We start from the raw sequence: 19,831 nt of genomic DNA, 5'->3' as shown, positions 1-19,831 counted from the left end.
CTCATGCAGCTGTGTTTAGCTGAAGTCCAACAGGGCTCCTTCACATGTCTGGTATATGCTAGCTGTCAGCAGGAGGGCCTGGATTCACTTCCACGCTGTCACTCAACATCCAGGAGGCTCAAGTGACTTTCTTAAGAGGAAGTTAGAAGGCAGCACTTGAAATAACAAAGGTAGCTCAGACCAGTGTGGCTCAGTGCCTAAAACATTGGCCAGTGCACCAAAGGGTCCCAGGTTCGATTCCCAGTCAAGGGCACATACCTGGGGTACCTGGTTTGCAGGTTCAATCCTCAGCCTTGGTCTGGGTGCGTGCAGGATGCAGCCAATCGGTGTGTCTTCTCACATCAATGTTTCTCTCTGTCTCTCTTATCCCTTCCTCCCTTCTACTCTCTCTAAAAATCAATGGAAAAATATCCTCAAGTGAGGAATAAATAAAGTGAGCAAAGATAAAAGCTGCAAATCCTCTTGAAGCCTAGATTCTCAATCTCATCCAACATCACCTCTGTCACATTCTGTTAGTAAAGCAAGTCACAAAACCAACCCAGGGTCAAAGGGGCAGGGTGGTAGACTTCACTTCGTGATGGAAGGAACTGCAAAGAAATTGTGGCCACATTTATTCTACCACAAATGGCTTGTGTCCCTGAGTGGAACCTCATCTAAGCTGTTGGGTTGCATTTTTCCCTGGCACCTGCAGCATTCAGCACTGTGCCTTGCACCTCAGAGGTGGCCAGTAAACATCTGTGGTTTGATGGAAGGGCTAGTGCAGGGAACCTGCTGGTCATGTCACTGAGAGATTGAGGGAGCAGTCAGAGAAGCTGGTTTTAAATCCCAGTTTTGTAATTTACTAGATGGAAGATTGGAGACACAATGACTTAGCTTCTCTGTGCTTTTCTCTTTGTAAACCCCAGAGGACAATGACTGCCTTATAATGAGATAACACTATATAAAACACTGGGCACACGACAGGTGCTTATAACTGTAGTTTCTATTCATTATGGAGCACTTTTCTAAGTTATGATTAAATTACTATATAACTCAAGGTAAGTGGTCCAAAAATCAAAACCTGCTTCAAACTTTGCAAAACAGCAAGATTTATTAGAACAGACTTGGTATAGTTTAGTCACTGTGCATAAGCTTTCACACCAATCAGAATGACCCAAGGTCTACTTCATATTTGTCGCAATTGCTCAGGCATCTGATTCTCTCTGCCCATTTTCTTCTGGAGGAGGAAGGTATTTATACCTAACACAGGTATCCATCTAAAGGCTGACTGTCTTACATTAACTTTCCATTTATTTTAGAGTTGGAGGAAAATCATGACCTATGGTGGATCTAAATTCAGATAGTAACATATGGTTTTAAAATGTTCAGTATGACATCATCAGTTCCACCTTTCTCCCAACCATCAATATAATGACAATGAGTAATTAAATATATAAACTGTACATTCCTTGAAATGGAATTTATTCACAAGTGGCTATGATTATTATTGGTTAAGCATTAATAGCACTATCTTCAAGTTTAAATCCACCTCTTTTTTATATATTTTATTGATTTTTTAAAAAGAGTTAGGGAGAGGGATAGAGAGTTTCAATGAGAGAAAAATATTGATCAACTGCCTCCTGCACAGCCCCCACTGGGGATGCGCCTGCAACCAAGGTACATGCCTTTGACCAGAATCAAACTGGACCCTTCAGTCGGCAGGCTGACGCTCTATCCACTGAGCCAAACCAGTTAGGGTGCACTATCTTCAAGTTTAAAGAAATACTTTCTAAACTTTATATTTAGAATTTTAAAAATATGTTGTACAATAGTGTGAAATGTCTTATGCTAGTCAGAGATCTCTTCCTTTCAATGTGTTCCTTCTTCTAGGTTGGCACCTAAAAATATTATAGGGTCATAAAAATGGACTATAAATGTGCTCAAGGGGAAGTCTTATCACTTTACTACCTTGGTGACCTATTAGTTCAAATTAACTCATTTTCATGGGAGGGCTTTGGGGGCAGCTGTGAGACTGCTGTGTTAGCTACAGGAAGTTGCAGACTGGCAAATTTCATTCAAATATAAACCTCTAAATTTGGGTACCTGGCATTGCAAGATCCTGTTGTTTGCAATATGCAAAATAAAAATTATATGCCATCTCGTCTGGTCAAAAGATATGGACTCTTCGATATTAATGCTATTTCTAGAGGATTCACATGGTGAGTGGCAACATGATGAGTGTTATATCTTGAACAAGTAAGAAAGGAATATGAGTTCTCCTTTCACATGAGCAATGACAACTGGTGCTCATGCTGAAGGCTCGTGTTTTAGGCTGTTCTTGCTCAACCTCTCACATCTGGGAATGGGATGGGGAAGTTCCAGCTCTGAAACCTGCCCAGTGAAATCCCTCCCAGGCCCATGCAGGCCCTTCAGGACCCTTCTATATCCTGTGAGACGGAGTGAAGTGACGCATTATCATTGCTTTTTATATTTATCCCTCTAAATATTTCCCAGGCCACCGTAGAGAGGGCAGCACTAACAATAGCTATAAAATAAATTTATGGAAATGTTTTATGTCATGATTTTGATGGTGGGTCACAAGAGTTTGTCAAATTTGTCACTCATCAAATTGGATACTTACAATTTGTCAATTTTACTATATGTAAATTATTCCTACATAAAGATGAACCTCCAAAAATAGAATATTCATTGAAAGACGAAGGAGATGATTGATTGATAGATAGATATCAGACAGGGAAGTATAAATACTACTTGCTCATTTTGGTGAGCTTTTAGATAATTATATAATTAATCTCTCTTAGAGGCCCTCATCTCCTTAAAAACATTTTTAACTTTGATGCTTCCCTATTTTTTTTTTGAGCTATTAAAATGCTTCGAAGGCAAAAGGTTTTTATTTGATCCCACCCACCACCAGCATGACCTTCAAGGGAGCTTGGGTTATTCTCTCTGGGTTGTTGTGATAATTGAATGAAATAATGCATATGATATATTTGGCCGTGTCTTTAACAGTATGTTTATGAAATTACTACAAGTGGTAAAAAATGTTGAAAGTCATAGAAAAATAAAAGCTTTTGTGCTGTGTAAAAATCAGAAATATTTAGTTTTAACGTTTAGGGATTCCATTTTGTTTCAGGCAGACAGATGGTCTGGGGTGGGAGAGTTCACCCACATAAAACTGGATCCTTCATGAAACACAGTTGACTGGCAGGAAGCAGTGGAAATCTCCAAAGCTGGGTCTAGTGGTGGGTAGGGTTGCCATAGGAGGTTTGGGCAGAAATTAAGACATTGAATGATGAGAAAATGATTACACCAAAAGACAGGCTCCCCTGAGCACGGGTGTCCAAATTAGCTTTACACATGAAGACTGGTCCGTGAGCTGTTGCCAAGTTTGAAGGGCTCAAACTGGGACTCCAGGATTAATTTGGGAAACCTGGAAGGGAGCTGGCTCCCAAGAAATGTAAACATAAATCTTTTGGAGGAAAGCAACCTCAATTTAGGACCCTGAATTTTCACAGATTCAGATTAACCAGATATGAGTTTCAATCAAAGATCCCCAAATGCTTAAAAAAAATACCACTAAGAATAAGAGTCAGCATAAACAATAAATTTAAATTCTCAGAACTTTCAGGTATTAGCATTACCAGATACAAAATATATAATAACTTAATAAATAATGAACACTCAACAAAAGACTTAAAAATTACCAAGCATATAAATTCAAGTTGAATTTATAGAAATGAAAAAATATAATCATTAATACATTTTTATTTTTATAGTATATTTTTATTTTTTTAATATATTTTATTGATTTTAGAGAGGAAGGGAGAGGGAGAGAGTGATAGAAACATCAATGATGAGAGAGAATCATTGATTGGCTGCCTCCTGCATATCCCCTTCTGGGGGATGAAGCCCACAACTCAGGCATGTGCCCTTGGGAGGAATCAAACCTGGGACCCCCCAGTCCGTAGGCCGATGCCAAACCCGCTAGGGCCATTAACACATTTTTAAACTCAATATATGAGTTAAACAGAAACTTAACTACAGTTGAAGAAAGAATAAGAGAGCTGGATGTAGATTTGAAGAACTGTATACTAATCTATACTGAAATATAGAAGGGAGAATCATGAATATAAAGTAAGGACTGGTTAAGGGATACAGAGGATAAAAGTAAAAGGTTTAACATTCATCTAAACAAGGGTCCCAGAAGGAGGGAATAAAGGTAATACAGACAAGGTACTATCTAAAAAGAGAATGGATGAAACTTTTCCAGAACTTATGAGAAATAAATTCTCAGACACATGAAGCACATCCTATACCAAGCAGAATAAATTTTTAAAAATCTACCTCTAGATAAAATGAGGTGAGCTTGAAAAATCTTAAAGACAAAGGGAGTATTTTAAAAATCACTCAGGCCCTGACTGGTTTGGCTCAGTGGATAGAACGTCGGCCTGCAGACTCAAGGGTCCCAGGTTCGATTCCAGTCAAGGGCATGTACCTTGGTTGCGGGCACATACCCAGTAGGGAGTGTGCAGGAGGCAGCTGATCGATGTTTCTCTCTCATCGATGTTTCTAACTCTCTATCTCTCTCCCTTCCTCTCTGTAAGAAATCAATAAAATATATATTTTTAAAAAATCACTCAGAAAAAATGAAAGATAGTCACAAAGAATAACTGTGAGGTTGGTACCAAACTTCTCAACAGCAATCATGGAAGCCAGTCATGGAGTGGTATGTGCCAGCAGAAAAATAACTATAAAGTGATAGTTGTGAATACAGCAATATTATATTTCAAATACAAGGGCCAAAGAAATAATATTTTCAGGTAAATAAAACTGAAACAGTTTATCACCAACACCACCTTCACAAAAGGAATGTTCTAAAGTTTTAGTTTAGAAGAAGGAAAAATGAATCTAGGGAAAAAGTCTGGAAGAAGAGCAAGCAGATAAAATGATGTAATTACAATGCCTAATTTGTATAAGTTTAATAAAAACAAACTAGCTAAGCCCAGCTGGCATGGCTCCGTGGTTGAGCGTTGACCTATGAACTGGGAGAGGTCATGGTTCGATTCTCAGTCAGGGCACATGCCCGGGTTGGGGGCTCAATTCCCAGTGTGGGGCATGCAGGAGGCAGCTGATCAATGATTCTCTCTCATCACTGATGTTTCTCTCTCTCTCTCCCTCTCTCTCTCCTTTCCTCTCTGTAATCAATAAAAATATTTTTTATTTTTTTTTTTTTTTTATTTTTTTTTTTTTTATTTTTTTTTTATTTTTTTATTTTTTTTTTATTTTTTTATTGCTTAAGGTATTACAAAGGGTATTACATATGTGTCCATTTTATCCCCCCGCCCTAGACAGTCCCCCAGCCTCCCCTATCCCCCAGTGTCTTATGTCCATTGGTTATGCTTATACGCATGCATACAAGTCCTTTAGTTGATCTCTTACCCCCCTCCCTCCTGCCCCCCAACCCTCCCCGGCCTTCCCACTGCAGTTTGACAATCTGTTTGAGGCAGCTCTGCCTCTGAATCTATTATTGTTCAAAAGTTTATAATGGTCTCTATTATCCATGAATGAGTGAGATCATGTGGTATTTTTCCTTCATTGACTGGCTTATTTCACTTAGCATAATGCTCTCCAGTTCCATCCATGACGTTGCAAATGGTAAGAGTTCCTTCCTTTTTAGAGCAGCATAGTATTCCATCGTGTAGATGTACCACAGTTTTCTAATCCATTCATCTACTGATGGGCACTTAGGCTGTTTCCAGATCTTAGCTATGGTGAATTGTGCTGCTATGAACATAGGGGTGCATATATCTTTTCTGATTGGTGTTTCTGGTTTCTTGGGATATATTCCTAGAAGTGGGATCACAGGGTCAAATGGGAGTTCCATTTTCAGTTTTTTAAGGAAACTCCATACTGTCTTCCATAGTGGCTGCACCAGTCTGCATTCCCACCAGCAGTGCACAAGTGTTCCTTTTTCTCCACATCCTCTCCAGCACTTGTCGTTTGTTGATTTGTTGATGATAGCCAGTCTGACAGGTGTGAGATGGTACCTCATTGTTGTTTTGATTTGCATCTCTCGGATGATTAGTGACTTTGAGCATGTTTTCATATGTCTCTTGGCTTTCTGAATGTCCTCTTTTGAAAGGTGTCTATTTAGGTCCTTTGCCCATTTTTTGATTGGATTGTTTATCTTCCTTTTGTTAAGTTGTATGAGTTCCCTATAGATTTTGGAGATTAGGCCCTTATCAGATATGACATTGGCAAATATGTTTTCCCACACAGTGGGTTTTCTCGTTGTTTTGTTGATGGTTTCTTTTGCTGTGCAGAAGCTTTTTATTTTGATGTAGTCCCATTTGTTCATTTTCTCTTTAGATTCAAGTGCCCTAGGAGCTGTATCAGTGAAGAAATTGCTTCGGCATATGTCTGAGATTTTGTTGCCTTTGGATTCTTCTAGAATTTTTATGGTTTCCTGTCGTACATTTAAGTCCTTTATCCATTTTGAGTTTATTTTTGTGTATGGTGTAAGTTGGTGGTCTAGTTTCATTTTCTTGCATATATCTGTCCAATTTTCCCAACACCATTTATTGAAGAGACTATCTTGGCTCCATTGTATGTTCTTGCCTCCTTTGTCAAATATTAATTGAGCATATTGGTTCGGGCCGATTTCTGGGCTCTCTATTCTATTCCATTGATCTATATGCCTATTCTTGTGCCAGTACCAGGCAGTTTTGAGAACAGTGGCTTTGTAATACAACTTGATATCTGGTATTGAGATCCCACCTACTTTGTTCTTTTTCAGGATTGCTGCAGCTATTCGGGGTCTTTTTTTATTCCAGATGAATTTTTGGAGAGTTCGTTCTAGATCTCTGAAGTATGCCGTTGGTATTTTAATGGGAAGTGCATTGAATTTATAGATTGCTTTGGGTAGTATGGACATTTTAATGATGTTGATTCTACCAATCCATGAACACGGTATGTTCTTCCATCTGTTTATGTCTTCCTCTATATCTTTTTTCAACGTCCTGTAGTTTTCTGAGTAGAGGTCTTTTACCTCTTTAGTTAAGATTATTCCTAGGTAGCTTAGTTTTTTTGGTGCGATGGTAAACGGGATTGTTTTTATAATCTCTCTTTCTGAAAGTTCACTATTGGTGTATAGAAATGCCTCAGATTTCTTGGGGTTAATTTTGTATCCTGCTACATTGCCAAATTCATGTATTAAGTCTAGTAGCTTTTTGATGGAGTCTCTAGGGTTTTGTATGTATAATATCATGTCGTCTGCAAATAAGGACAGTTTTACTTCCTCTTTTCCAATTTGGATGCCTTTTATTTCTTCTTCTTGCCGAATTGCAATGGCTAACACTTCCAGTACTATGTTGAACAGGAGTGGTGAGAGGGGGCATCCCTGTCTTGTTCCTGTTCTTAGGGGAAATGGTGTAAGTTTTTGTCCATTGAGAATGATGTTGGCTGTGGGCCTGTCATATATGGCTTTTATTATGTTGAGGTATGATCCTCCTACTCCCACCTTGCTGAGAGTTTTTATCAAAAATGGGTGTTGAATTTTGTCAAATGCTTTTTCTGCATCAATTGATAAGACCATGTGGTTTTTTTCTTTCAATTTGTTTATGTGATGTATCACGTTTATTGATTTGCGGATATTGTACCATCCTTGCATCCCTGGGATAAATCCTACTTGGTCATGGTGTATGATCTTTCTGATGTACTGCTGGATCCGATTTGCTAAGATTTTGTTGAGGATTTTGGCATCTATGTTCATGAGGGATATTGGCCTGTAATTCTCTTTCATTGTGTTGTCTTTACCTGGTTTTGGTATTAGGGTGATGCTGGCTTCATAGAATGAGCTTGGAAGTGTTCCTTCCTCTTGAATTTTTTGTAGTAGTCTGAGGAGGATAGGTTTTAGTTCTTCCTTGAATGTTTGGTAAAACTCCCCTGTGAAGCCGTCTGGTCCTGGGCTTTTGTTTGCTGGAAGCTTTTTGATGACTGCTTCAATTTCTTCCATAGTTATTGGCCTGTTGAGATTTTTAGATTCTTCCTGATTGAGTTTTGGAATGTTGTATTTTTCTAGGAATTTGTCCATTTCCTCCAGGTTGTCTAGTTTGCTGGAGTAGAGCTGTCCATAGTATTTTTTAACAATCATTTGTATTTCTGTGGGGTCTGTTGTTATTTCACCTCTTTCATTTCTGATTTTGTTTATTTGGGTCCTCTCTCTTTGCTTCTTGGTGAGTCTGGCTAGAGGTTTGTCAATCTTGTTTATCCTTTCGAAGAACCAGCTCTTGGTTTCATTGATTTTCTGTATTATTTTTTTGGTCTCTATGTTATTTATTTCTGCTCTAATCTTTATTATCTCCTTCCTTCTGCTCACTCTGGGGTTTTCTTGTTGCTCTCTTTCTAATTCTTTGAGTTGTAGAGTTAGCTGATTTACTACCATTTTTTCTTGTTTTTTGAGATAGGCCTGTAGAGCTATAAACTTCCCTCTCAGGACTGCTTTCATTGTGTCCCATAGGTTTTGGATTGTTGTGTTTTCATTGTCATTAGTTTCCAGGATGTTTTGAATTTCTTCTTTGATTTCATTGGTAACCCAATCAATATTTAATAGCATGCTATTCAGCTTCCAGGTGTTTGAGTATTTTGGGTTGTTTTTATTGCAGTTTATTTCTAATATTATGCCATCGTGGTCTGCGAAGACGCTTTTTATGATTTCAATCTTCTTGAATTTGGGAATACTTTGCTTGTGACCCAATATATGGTCTATTTTTGAATATGTGTCATGAGCACTTGAGTAGAATGTATATTCCGTGGCACTGGGGTGAAGTGTTCTGAAGATGTCTATTAAGTCCATCTGATCTAGTGAGTCATTTAGTATTGCTGTATCTTTGCTGATTGTTTGTCTAGAGGACTTATCCAGTGATGACAGTGGTGTATTAAAGTCCCCTACTATGATTGTATTGTTGTCGATCTCTCCTTTGATATCTTCCAGAAGATTTTTTATGTATTTGGGTGCTCCTGCATTGGGTGCATATATGTTTATCAGGGTTATATCTTCTTGTTGTATTGATCCTTTTAGTATTATGAAGTGGCCTTCCGTATCTCTTGTTATGGCCTTCACTTTGAGGTCTATTTTGTCCGATATAAGTATTGCTACCCCAGCTTTCTTTTCTTTTCCATTAGCCTGAAAGATATTTTTCCATCCCTTCACTTTCAGTCTGTGTGAGTCCTTTCTAATGAGGTGGGTCTCTTGTAGACAGCAAATGTATGGGTCATGATTTTTTATCCATTCAGCCACTCGATATCTTTTGGTTGGAGCATTTAGCCCGTTTACATTTAAAGTTATTATTGAAAGGTACTTGTTTGTAGCCATTTCTTTTTTTGTGTGTGTGGCTGTTTTCTTTCTGGGATTTTTATTTCTTCTTTTTACACCAGTCCCTTTAGCATTTCTTGCATTGCTGGCTTGGTGGTGATAAACTCCCTTAGCCTTTTTTTGTCTGTGAAGCTTCTTATTTCCCCTTCAAGTTTGAATGATAGCCTTGCTGGATAGAGTATTCTTGGATTCAGTCCTTTGCTTTGCATCACTTTGTAAATTTCCGTCCATTCTTTTCTGGCCTGATGTGTTTCTGTTGAGAAATCATTTGATAATCTAATGGGAGATCCCTTGTATGTAACTTTCCGTCTCTCTCTTGCAGCCTGTAAGATTCTCTCTTTGTCCTGAACATTTGCCATGGTAATTATGATGTGTCTTGGTGTGGGTCTTTTCGGGTTCACCTTGCTTGGGACTCTCTGGGCTTGTGTGACTTTTTTCTTCCCCACCTCAGGGAAGTTTTCTGATATTATTTCTTCCAATAGGTTTTCTAATCCTTGTTCCTCTTTCTGTTGTTCTGGCACCCCTATTATTCGTATGTTGTTTCGTTTCATGTTGTCCCAAAGCTCCCTTAGGCTCTCCTCCTGTCTTTTAATTTTTTTCTCCAACTGAAGTACAGTTTGGGTGTGTTTTGCTTCCCTGTCTTCTAATTCACTAATTCGGTCTTCCGCTTCTCCTAGTCTACTGTTGATACTTTCAATGGTGTTCTTTATTGCAGCTATATCGCACTTCATTTCTTCTTGGGTCTTAGTTAAGTTGTCGATTTTTTCATCTGTTTCTTCTTGCTTCTTGGATAAGTTGTCGATTTTTTCCTCCATCCGGTGTATGCACTCTAGGACCCTTGTTCTGAATTCTTTTTCTGTCATGTTGTATGCCTCTGTATCACTTAGCTGCTTTTCTGGTGAGTCCTCCTTTTCTTTCCTTTGGGGATTTCTTTGTCTACCCATGTTTGATCTCACTGACGTATATAGATATTGAGTCGATCAGTGGCTGCTCCCTAGGTGGCAGTGGTTCCTTGGGCTGTGGTTGCTCCTTGGGCGGTTGTGGTAGCAGCTGCTCCTCTGTTGTTAGCGGGTCTTCTGATGGGTGCTGTTCACAGCTGTTGTGGCTCTTTTGGCTGGTGGAGGGAGGCTTTACCCACAGCAGCTGTTCCTCAGACAGAGCGTGTGGAGGTCAGGAGGCCGCTGTTGCTTGGATCTGCTGCGTTGATTTAAAGGCACAAAATACAACACAACAAGGCACAACGTACCAGGCACTGAACACAAATGAATTACGGTATTAATAACCCCAAATAAAGATGGCCACCCAAGCTAAGAGAGTTGGGGGGTAAGGAAGAAAGAAGAGAAAAAGATAGAGAGAAAAACAGAAAAAAGAGAAAAAAAAAGAAGAAAAAGAAAAAAAAAAGAAAAATAGAATGAAGTAGAAGAGGGGAGGAGACTATTCATATGAGGAGAAAACTCCGATAGAACCGCCACTAATCCCAACAAATTCCAGCAACGGATCTCTGGAGTGAATACAAACTACAAACAGCCAATAATATCAAGTGAGGCAAGGGAAAGCAGAAGCACAAAAATAACTGGCCGGGGGTGGGGTGGGGAGGGGGAATGGGAGACAGAAAAAGAAAAAGAAAAAGCAGAACAACCTCACATACAATCCTTAAAGAAAAGAAAAGAAAAAAAAAAACACAATATACTCAACAATCGAGCAAGCAACAACAGAACAATAGAGAAAAGGAGAGAATAAAAAATTTGGATAGTGAAGAAAGATAAGGGAGAGGTGGATAAGGATTTAGAGCAGGTGATTGGAAAAGGGATATATAAGTAGGGTGAAATTTAGACAGGGCATATGAAGAATAGGAAAAATCTAAAGCAGGAATAGGGTAAGAGAAACAGGACAGCAAAAGGGGAAAAGTGGGGAAGAGAGTTTTAGCACAGCAGCACAATTGAGGTAGAGGAAAATGATGCTAAAGGAATGATGAAAATAGAATGGAGAACCTTAGTCCCAAAATAAAATAAAGAGAAAATAAAATGACACTTTAAAAAAAAAATGGTAAAATGGCAGCAGTAATAATACTGGTTAAAAATAAAAATGTAGTAATTAAAAGGGTAATATCAGGTGATGAAAAAAGAAAATAAATGGTTTCTTAGTTAAAAGGTGAAACAATAATTAAAAAAAAATAATTAAAAAAAAAAATGGGCTGTAATGAAGGTGCTTCAGATCTTCTGCTCCTCTTTTTGGCACACCAGGTATTCAGGAGAATGTTGAATTTTCCTCTGATACACTGTTCCTCTGTGTTGTAAGCCACAGTCCTGATTTTAAGGCAGGCTACATTGGTTTCCCAGACAGCCCTTATCTGTATTTACAGAAGAGTCAGTTCATGGCTCTGCCTCTGGGTGGCAGTGCGTCGGGAATGACCTCCGAGGGTATAGGACCTCTCTGACCAGGTGTTCTCTATTGTACCGGAAGCTGGTTTGGGAATGTCCTCTGCCCAGAGCTGGTTTTCCAGTAGTCACTCCCCGCTCTGTTTCCCAGGCTCCCCCAAAACAGCCTTCCCTTACAAGCTCTGTGACTGCCCCCAACTGGGTAGTCCCTTGCACTGGGTTCAACAATCAAACGCACAGATTTAAGAGCCTGGGAAGTTGTGCGAACTCGCAACGCTTCACCTTCCAAATCTGCGCGAAGTCTCTGCGCGCGCTCTGGCTCCTGGCACCGAGTAGCCGGCAAACTGGCGTAATCTGAGGCTGCCCGTTTGTGTCCCGTCCAACTGTGGGCTTATTTATAGCGTTCCCTTCTGCCAGCAGCCCAGGGGGTGCCCTTCCACACTCGTGGGTCACGCTGGCTCCAACGGCCGCGGTCTTTGTGGGGCGCAGAGCCCCCACCCCCCTGCGCGCGTTCCACTCTCCAACCTAAACTGCAAACCGCACCTTTGGGGAAAGTCTAACCTTTCTGTGGGGAGAAGCCGAGTTCCTCTGAGTTCACGTAGTCGCGCTGCTTGAGAGCCGTTGTTGCCGGGTTAGTAGCTGGTCTCTGGATGCCGGCGACAGTCACCCAAGATGGCACGGTCTCCCAATAAAAATATTTTTTAAAAAGCGACAATCAACAACAAAAACTAGCTAAAATGAAAGATAATGTACATATGTAAATTAAGAGAGCAGTAGTAAGAGTTAATGTTCTAAGGATCTTGTCTGTCGGTGAGAGGTTTAAGATATTCTTTGTAGTCTTTGATAAATATACAAGGTAACATTTTATGGGTAACCATAAAGAATTGAGATAGAGAGTTTAATTTCCACATCAGGGAGGGGCAAAATTACACAGGAAAAATGAACACAAGAGGCTTATTTTCATCATATAACAAATAACATAAACTACACTCAGATTGTAAAAACCTTTGTAGAGTCCTCAGGTATTAAAATTCGGTTGGAGAGAATATGGTGCTGGGAATTCCATAGTAAGAATTAAACCTGGGCTGAAGAAGAAGAAGGGGTATAAGAAGATCCTGAGGATTGGTGGTGGAGGGAAAGCTAGGAAAGCTTTTACAACAGAGAAGTCAAAATCTGAAGGGCCATGGCAGCATGGACTGAGCTCTATCCATGCTTTCATAGAGTCTAGAGGCAGAGCCATGGCAGCTGGTGAAAGAATGGCTGACAGATGCTGAGGAGACAATACTTACATCCATCAAACTGATGTACCCTTCCCTCTTCAAAGACACCCCCCCTCCACCTCCCCCCCCCACCCTACACCCACTCCTCCCAGGCCTTCACCACACTGTTGTCTGTGTCCATGGATTATGCATATATACATATAAATTCCCCATTAATCACTCCCTCCCTCAACCCCTCACCCCCAGCAGATTTCTTTATCACTAGAAGCTAACTGCATGCAGTGTTAGCATGGAGAGGATTTCGCACTGAGTGAGTGGTTGGATGAGACTATCTATAAAAATCTCTTCCGCACTTGAGAGTCTACAGGACTGTGAGGGTCAGGGCCAAGAGCTCAGATCCATAGAACTGGATACTGAGGATTCAACTCTTACTAAACAGCTACATTTTCCACTTCACTTTGTCCCTGATCATCTTAAAGCCAGATTTTCATTTATATATTTTAAGACTATACACCTGGAAACACTTCCCATCAGAGGTTAGCTTAGGCACCACTTCCTCCAGGACGTGTTCCTCACCCATCCCTAACTCCAGCCTAAGTGCCTTCCTCCCACATCTTCGCCAGACCATGACACCTCTCACACTGTAGCAAAGCATCTATTTAATCATCCATCAGTCCTTGCATTGGTTTCCTAGGGCTCAAATAACAAAGCCACAAATGCAGTGGCTTAAAACAACAGAAATTTGTCTAGTCACAGCCCTGGAGACTGGAAGTCCAAAATGGAGGTTTTAGCAGGGCTCGCTTCCCCTGGAGGCTCTAGGGGAGCCTCCCTCCTTGCCTCTTCCTGGCTCTGGTGGCTGCTGGCAATCCTTGTGTTCCTTAGCTTGAGGGTGTATCACTCAAATGTCTGCCTCTGTCTTCAGGTGGCTTCTCCCTCTGTGCCTGTGTCTCTTGCCTCTTCTTAAAACAGCGGTTCTCAACCATCTGGCCCTTTAAATACAGTTCCTCGTGTTGTGACCCAACCATAAAATTATTTTCGTTGCTACTTCATAACTGTAATGTTGCTACTGTTATGAATCGTCATGTAAATATCTGATATGCAGATGGTCTTAGGCGACCCCTGTGAAAGGGTCGTTCGACCGCCAAAGGGGTCGCGACCCACAGGTTGAGAACTGCTGTCTTAAAAGGACACCAGTCATGTTGGATCTAGGGCCCACCCTAATGCAGTATGATTTCATCTTACTTTAACTACTACATCTTCAAAGTTTCTATTTCCAAATCAGGTCATGTTCACAGGGACTGAGTGTTAGGACTTCAGTATATCTTTTGGGGGATATAATTCAACTGACAACATCCCCCAACCTCCCAAGCTCACTACCTGTGGTTTAGAGGACTGTATATTTATGCCACATATTTTTATTGTGCTGACTATGAACCACACTCTGATCTGGGCACTGAAGACAAGTCACAGTCAGGGTCCCCACCCTCAGTGGCACTTGATTCTGCATAAAGGCAGATATTAAAATTGTGGCAATTCAATGTTGAAGCCAAATGCCATGCAGGTAGGTAGAGATAGATGATAGATAGATGATAGATAGATAGATAGATAGATAGATAGATAGATAGATAGATAGATACTATACTTGATATAGATTTGATGAAGAATATTCATGCAAATAGTAAAAAGCAAAGGGTAGATTATTCCATTTCATCTAGCCAGTGATTTTTGGCATGATTACCAGCGTCTAAAACTTTGGCTTCTCTTTGTTCCCTGTAAAACTTTGTTCTCCGGTGCTTACATGCTTGGCCTCAGGTGACTCCCACCAATCTAACCCCCCTCAACAGTGCTCCTTAGCATCAGGAAACAAGGTTTGTAAAATGTATTCCTGATCTTTTTTCCTTAAATCCAAACGTGCTTCTAAAGAAGAAAACACTCGCTGTCTTTGCCTTCCAGGGCAGCGTCGGTTCCTCCCCGTCTCCATTTGTCCAGGTGCCAGGTGAGTACTTGAGCTCAACGAGCTGTGCATCCATTCCCTTTTGAGTTTCAATGGGACACCTGGGCTCTGGTTCTTTTATAGCTGTCCAACGGCACGTTTTAAACGTTGCTTCCTTAAAATAGTTGTTTATAAAATATCAAATCAGTGAAGAGAGACCTAATTCAGTCATTCCTGAATTTAGAACTCTCGCTGTCTTGCAGGCAGCCTTTTGATCACCTGCCTAGCAGAAGCTTATTGAGCAAAAGCAATGGCATTTAGGCTCTTGCTACAATTTTAAAAGGTCTAAAATTCTGGCTCCATGATCTGATGGATTATGCACCTGCTTTAGCGCACAAGGAGGGAGGCCTGTGGGCAGATGGGAAACGAGTACACATTGAGTTCTCTCTATATGTCAGGCACTGAGCTAAGTGTCTTGTGTTCATTTAAATACATATGTCTCATTAGATGCCCCTGTGGGGACCCAAAAGGGGCATTCTTGATAACAGTAGTGGGCACTCCATATATGCACACACACATTCTTTCCAGATCCCAAACTCAGAAGTGCCGTCGTGTTAATAATTTTAGGAACCTTCAGAGATGGATAGGGGAAGGAATAAGCAGAAGGTTCACACGTCTGAATGTCTCTATTGTGTTTCCCCATTCACATGTTATTGTTACTAAATTCTGCTCCTTTTTATATTAGAGAAACTTAGATAGCTTCTCTTACCACCTAAAATTATTCTTCCTCTTCTTAGGGAGAAAAAAAAATATGCTTAACCGAGCAGAGTCTTTCTTTGTGCTTGTTTTTATGTGTGTACATAGCCTTAATTCTGTTCTCAGCCATAACCACTCCCTCGGATATAACTCTGTGGTGTGAAACAGAACCTTAGGTATTGATTCTAATTTTCATTTGCTCCAGTTTTCTTTTCCCCCTAGAGAAATGTGCTTATGAGAAAACCCCTAACTGTAGCTTTCAAATTCATGAGCAAATTAGAAGTTCGGGGCTATAGATCTTAAGATAAAAATGGAGTAAGTAGCATTGTGCTATACTTTTCTACAAGGGCTTCTGGATGAATGAGTAAGTTTACATGTCATTGTTGAACACAGGAATAAAATAATGTGTTTACAGAAAAGGTATCAAAACACTAAGCTCTGCCCCCAGGGCACTCATAGGAAAGAGGTTGTAACTCAGGTGAGAGAGTAGTGAGCATCACATGAAGTGCCACAGCATGTGGCAAGGCCTAGGTGCTGGGTGCGGAGTGACCTATGGCTGAGTCATGATACAAAGGGCAGTCTGACTTCTCTCCCTACAGACGAGTGGGGAGGGTGGGCAGGGGCAAAGCTCAGAAGTGGTCGCTGTGGTTGGGGGGAGGTAGGCAAGTCAAGCATCTGCATCTTCCTCCCACTTCAGCCTGCAGGTGTCGGCCTTGTCTGATGAAAGCACACCCACCATGAGCAGGACAGTTTCACTGGCTGAGCCCGTGCCCTGAACATGTTCTCAGTGATCGTGTTTTCTGCTACAACTGAGCGACAGCGTCAGAAAGTCCTTAGCAAACACCTCTTTTTCCTTCTGGGTCCACTGCACTCGCCTTAGCCTTACTTATGACTCTTAGTTTCATCTTCTTCCCGTTTTCCTCAGGGAAACTGTGCCAGGCATTCTCTTTCCAAGCGTGCTGTGCCCACATTATGGCCACAAGAGGGCAGCAAATAACACGCGTCTCCCGGAAGCCTGACAATTTTTTGTGGTCCTGCCCCTACCTTGACTGCATAAAAGCTATATCATTCCCAAGCAAGCCAGGTGGGTGTTAGAAGTCAGTCAGTAGCCCTAGCTGGTTTGGCTCAATGGATAGAGTGCCCCTTGAGGACTGTAGGGTCCAAGGTTTGATTCCAGTCAAGGGCAAATGCCGTGGTTGCGGGCTCCATCCCTAGTAGGCGGCCTGCCGGAGGCAGCCAATCAATGATTCTCTCTCATCGTTGATGTCTCTCTCTCTTCCTCCCTGAAATCAATCAATATATATATAGACAAAGGATTAGAGGAAGAGTACAACCTGCCTCTGGATTGGGATGGGGTCAGAGTGTCACCGTATCTAGAGACACTGAAGCTCAGATGAAATGCCAGAAGCAGGCTCTTGTGAGTGGCCCGGGTGTATGTGAGGACAGAGCTCAGAAGCTGTGGGAAAGATGCTTCATCCCATAAAATGTCAACGCCAACTTATTCTCATCTCTTCAGGGCCAGCCCCTGCCTAGCTCAGTGCCTGACCCATAGAAGGTGCACAGCACATGCACACTGAGTGAGGGAACCATTAAATAGCTATTGCACCATCTGAAGTGAACTCAGCCGGGGCAGCAGAGAGAACTTTAGGTAAACATATCATTGTTTGGGCTGGACCAGAGGAAAGAGGTGATGTGGCCACACCTAACACGTTGGAGACGTGTATGTATCTAAACGCGGCCTTGACGGGAGCGTGTGCTGGGGCATGTGCCACAGAGACGCCTTGGCCCTCCCAGGAGGAAACGTGTGCCTGTGTGCTTTCCATTTGGCAGCAGGTTCACCGGTCATGTCCGGGTACTACGGCGTCCGAAGATCTTTCCTGTCCGACTCAGACTTCCACAGCACCAAGCAATTTGCAAACGATGCGTGCACCTCCAGCGGGGCCAGGCCCTTTCCCTGCGAGTCCTCAGCTGGGCAGAGCCACCCCGCCCTCCTAGACTCCTACTTCCCGGAGCCCTATGCGGACCACCGCCCGCCGGCCCTCACCCCCAGCGCGGGCCCTCTGTTCAGCGCCTCGCCCCTGCCGCCGCTCCTGCCGCCGCCCTTCCCCGGCGACCCCACACACTTCGTGCTGGTGAGTATGCAGCTCTTCCACCTTAGGGGGTGACTGGGATCAGGGCTTGGCAACAGGACTGCAGCCAGGTATGGTCGCCCTGGAGACCCCTGAGGCTGCCCTGCACCTGCCCCCAGAGATGCCAGGACAGACACCCCCCAGGGTACTCTCTGAAGGGGCCTTTCTCAAAGATCCTCCCCACCCATGACAGCAGGAGGGTCTACCCTGAGGCCTGAACCGGTTTGACTAACAAGATAGGTTTTATATCCATTTTGTTAATACTCCGCTGGCTTGGCCTGGTGTTCTCCCATCGTTCCTCCAGCGCAAGGGGAGCGCCTGCAGTTTCACCTCAGACCAGGCGCACGCATCCCACTGTGCTTCCCACCCCTGACCCACCCCTCCCACAGCACTTCCACCCTCTCGAACCTTGTTCTCTCTCAGTCCTTCCAAAGGGGAGTCCGTACAGATCTGAACACCAACACCCTCCTTAGAGAAAACAGCCTTCAGCCCCAAAGGAATGAATCGCTCTAAAAATGGGATTTTAGCTAAAGCTTGGGGGGACATGACTAAGTACCTACTCCAGCCAGGAACTTTCCTGTGCCTTTGTTCATTTACTCCTTGCAACATCCCAGGATATAGTTGTTAAAGCCTCATTTCCCCTTAAATTACATTAAACAAAGTGAGTGCTCTAGTGTCAGGATGGAAAGACTGGACCTAGTAAGTGTCGCAGAATGGAAAGATTGAACCTACTAAGTGTCACAGGATGGAAAGATTGAACCTACTAAGTGTCACAGGATGGAAAGATTGAACCTAGTAAGTGTCAGGATGGAAGATGATTGGACTCACAATCTTTCCATCCTGAGCCAATGCAATTCCCACCTCTTTGCTGGGCAAGACAGGTGGCCTTCCCGGCCCACTCAAACGCCCTTTAGTAGCTGAGAGGCCCACTCCTTCCAGGTGCCGCTGCCTGACTTCCCACTGTGGAAAGGGCTTTCTAGGACCCTGACTCAAAAAGGATGCAAGACATGGTGCATTGTAAACGTCAAACTGCGGTATAAATGTCCATTTTCTTATTCGCACATTTCACTCATTTAATGTGGCCTGGGAAAGGAATCTTCCTACACACAGGGAAACTAAAACTTCACTGCTGTGTCAATCCCAGAGGGAAAAGCTGCCGGTCAGGAGGCTTCCGACAGGGAGGACACCAAGCCCTCTCTGAGCAGCACCCCGTGCTGGGGAGGAAGTCTGTCCACATCAGAGCCTCCTCTAATGACTAACCCTGGTGACCTTTCCATTCTCCTCAGAGAGACTCCTGGGAGCAGACAGTGCCGGATGGTCTCAGCCAGCTCGACCCTGTGCCCACCGACGCCCTGCAGACCTTGCCACCCAGCACGAGTTGCCTCTCCCAGCTGGAGTCGGGGAGCACTGCCCAGCACCGGGGCCCCAGCTGGGGGCCTCCCCTGGCTGGAGCTCAGTCTTACTCGCTGCATGCACTGGAGGATCTGTACCACACACCAGGGTACCCCACCCCGTCCCCATATCCCTTCGCCCCCTTCACCACAGTGTCCAACGACCTACCGTCCAAGGCAGTGCCCCTCTCGCCAGACGAGGGGTCAGATGCCTCTGCCCTTCAGGACCCTTCTTCATGGACCAAAGAGGACGGGAGCATGGTGTGGGGGTCATACGAGTGCCGCCGAGCTTACTGAGGGATGCACCGAAGAACCTCTCTGCTTTTCTTTAACTGGGGTTCTGTGTCTCACAGGTGGCTTTTGGTGTGGGAGTCACTCGGAACGGGATTTTCAAAATGGGCCATCATGTCCCTCTTGGTTAGTGGACAATGGGATTTATTTGTAATATTCCCCAGGGACCACATTCTAATGAGACAACCTGCCAGTGAGGTTTTGAGGAACGTTAGTAACCTGTTGCACTCTGAATCTTCTGTTATCTTTGAGGTATCATTTCTGGCACTGATATTTTCCCCTTAAATTACATTAAAAAGTTTATGCAGATCCACAAAACATGAGTCTCCTGTTCAGTTTTTCTTAGTTATGAACTACGTG

The 19,831-nt window shown here is 42.7% G+C and overlaps 1 protein-coding gene across 1 annotated transcript in view; it reads left to right on the top strand.

Annotated features, from left to right (window-relative positions):
• POU2AF2 (POU class 2 homeobox associating factor 2) overlaps positions 1 to 19,477 on the top strand; it is a gene marked incomplete at its 3' end in the record, with an annotated part of 34,128 nt that extends 14,651 nt beyond the window's left edge. The window contains exons 2-4 of the mRNA XM_081098772.1: positions 14,925 to 14,967; positions 17,491 to 17,792; positions 19,076 to 19,477. Of these exons, the coding sequence (XP_080954898.1) occupies positions 17,505 to 17,792; positions 19,076 to 19,477 (690 nt within the window). The 5' untranslated portion in view covers positions 14,925 to 14,967; positions 17,491 to 17,504. The remainder of the gene's footprint in view (positions 1 to 14,924; positions 14,968 to 17,490; positions 17,793 to 19,075) is intronic.
• Between the last annotated feature and the right edge of the window lie 354 nt (positions 19,478 to 19,831).

The sequence above is a fragment of the Myotis nattereri genome, assembly GCF_964212035.1.
Source record: "Myotis nattereri genome assembly, chromosome: 9".
NCBI classification, from domain to species: domain Eukaryota; kingdom Metazoa; phylum Chordata; class Mammalia; order Chiroptera; family Vespertilionidae; genus Myotis; species Myotis nattereri.
Note: the sequence above shows the minus strand (reverse complement) of the source record. Positions and strands in the feature narration are given on the sequence as shown.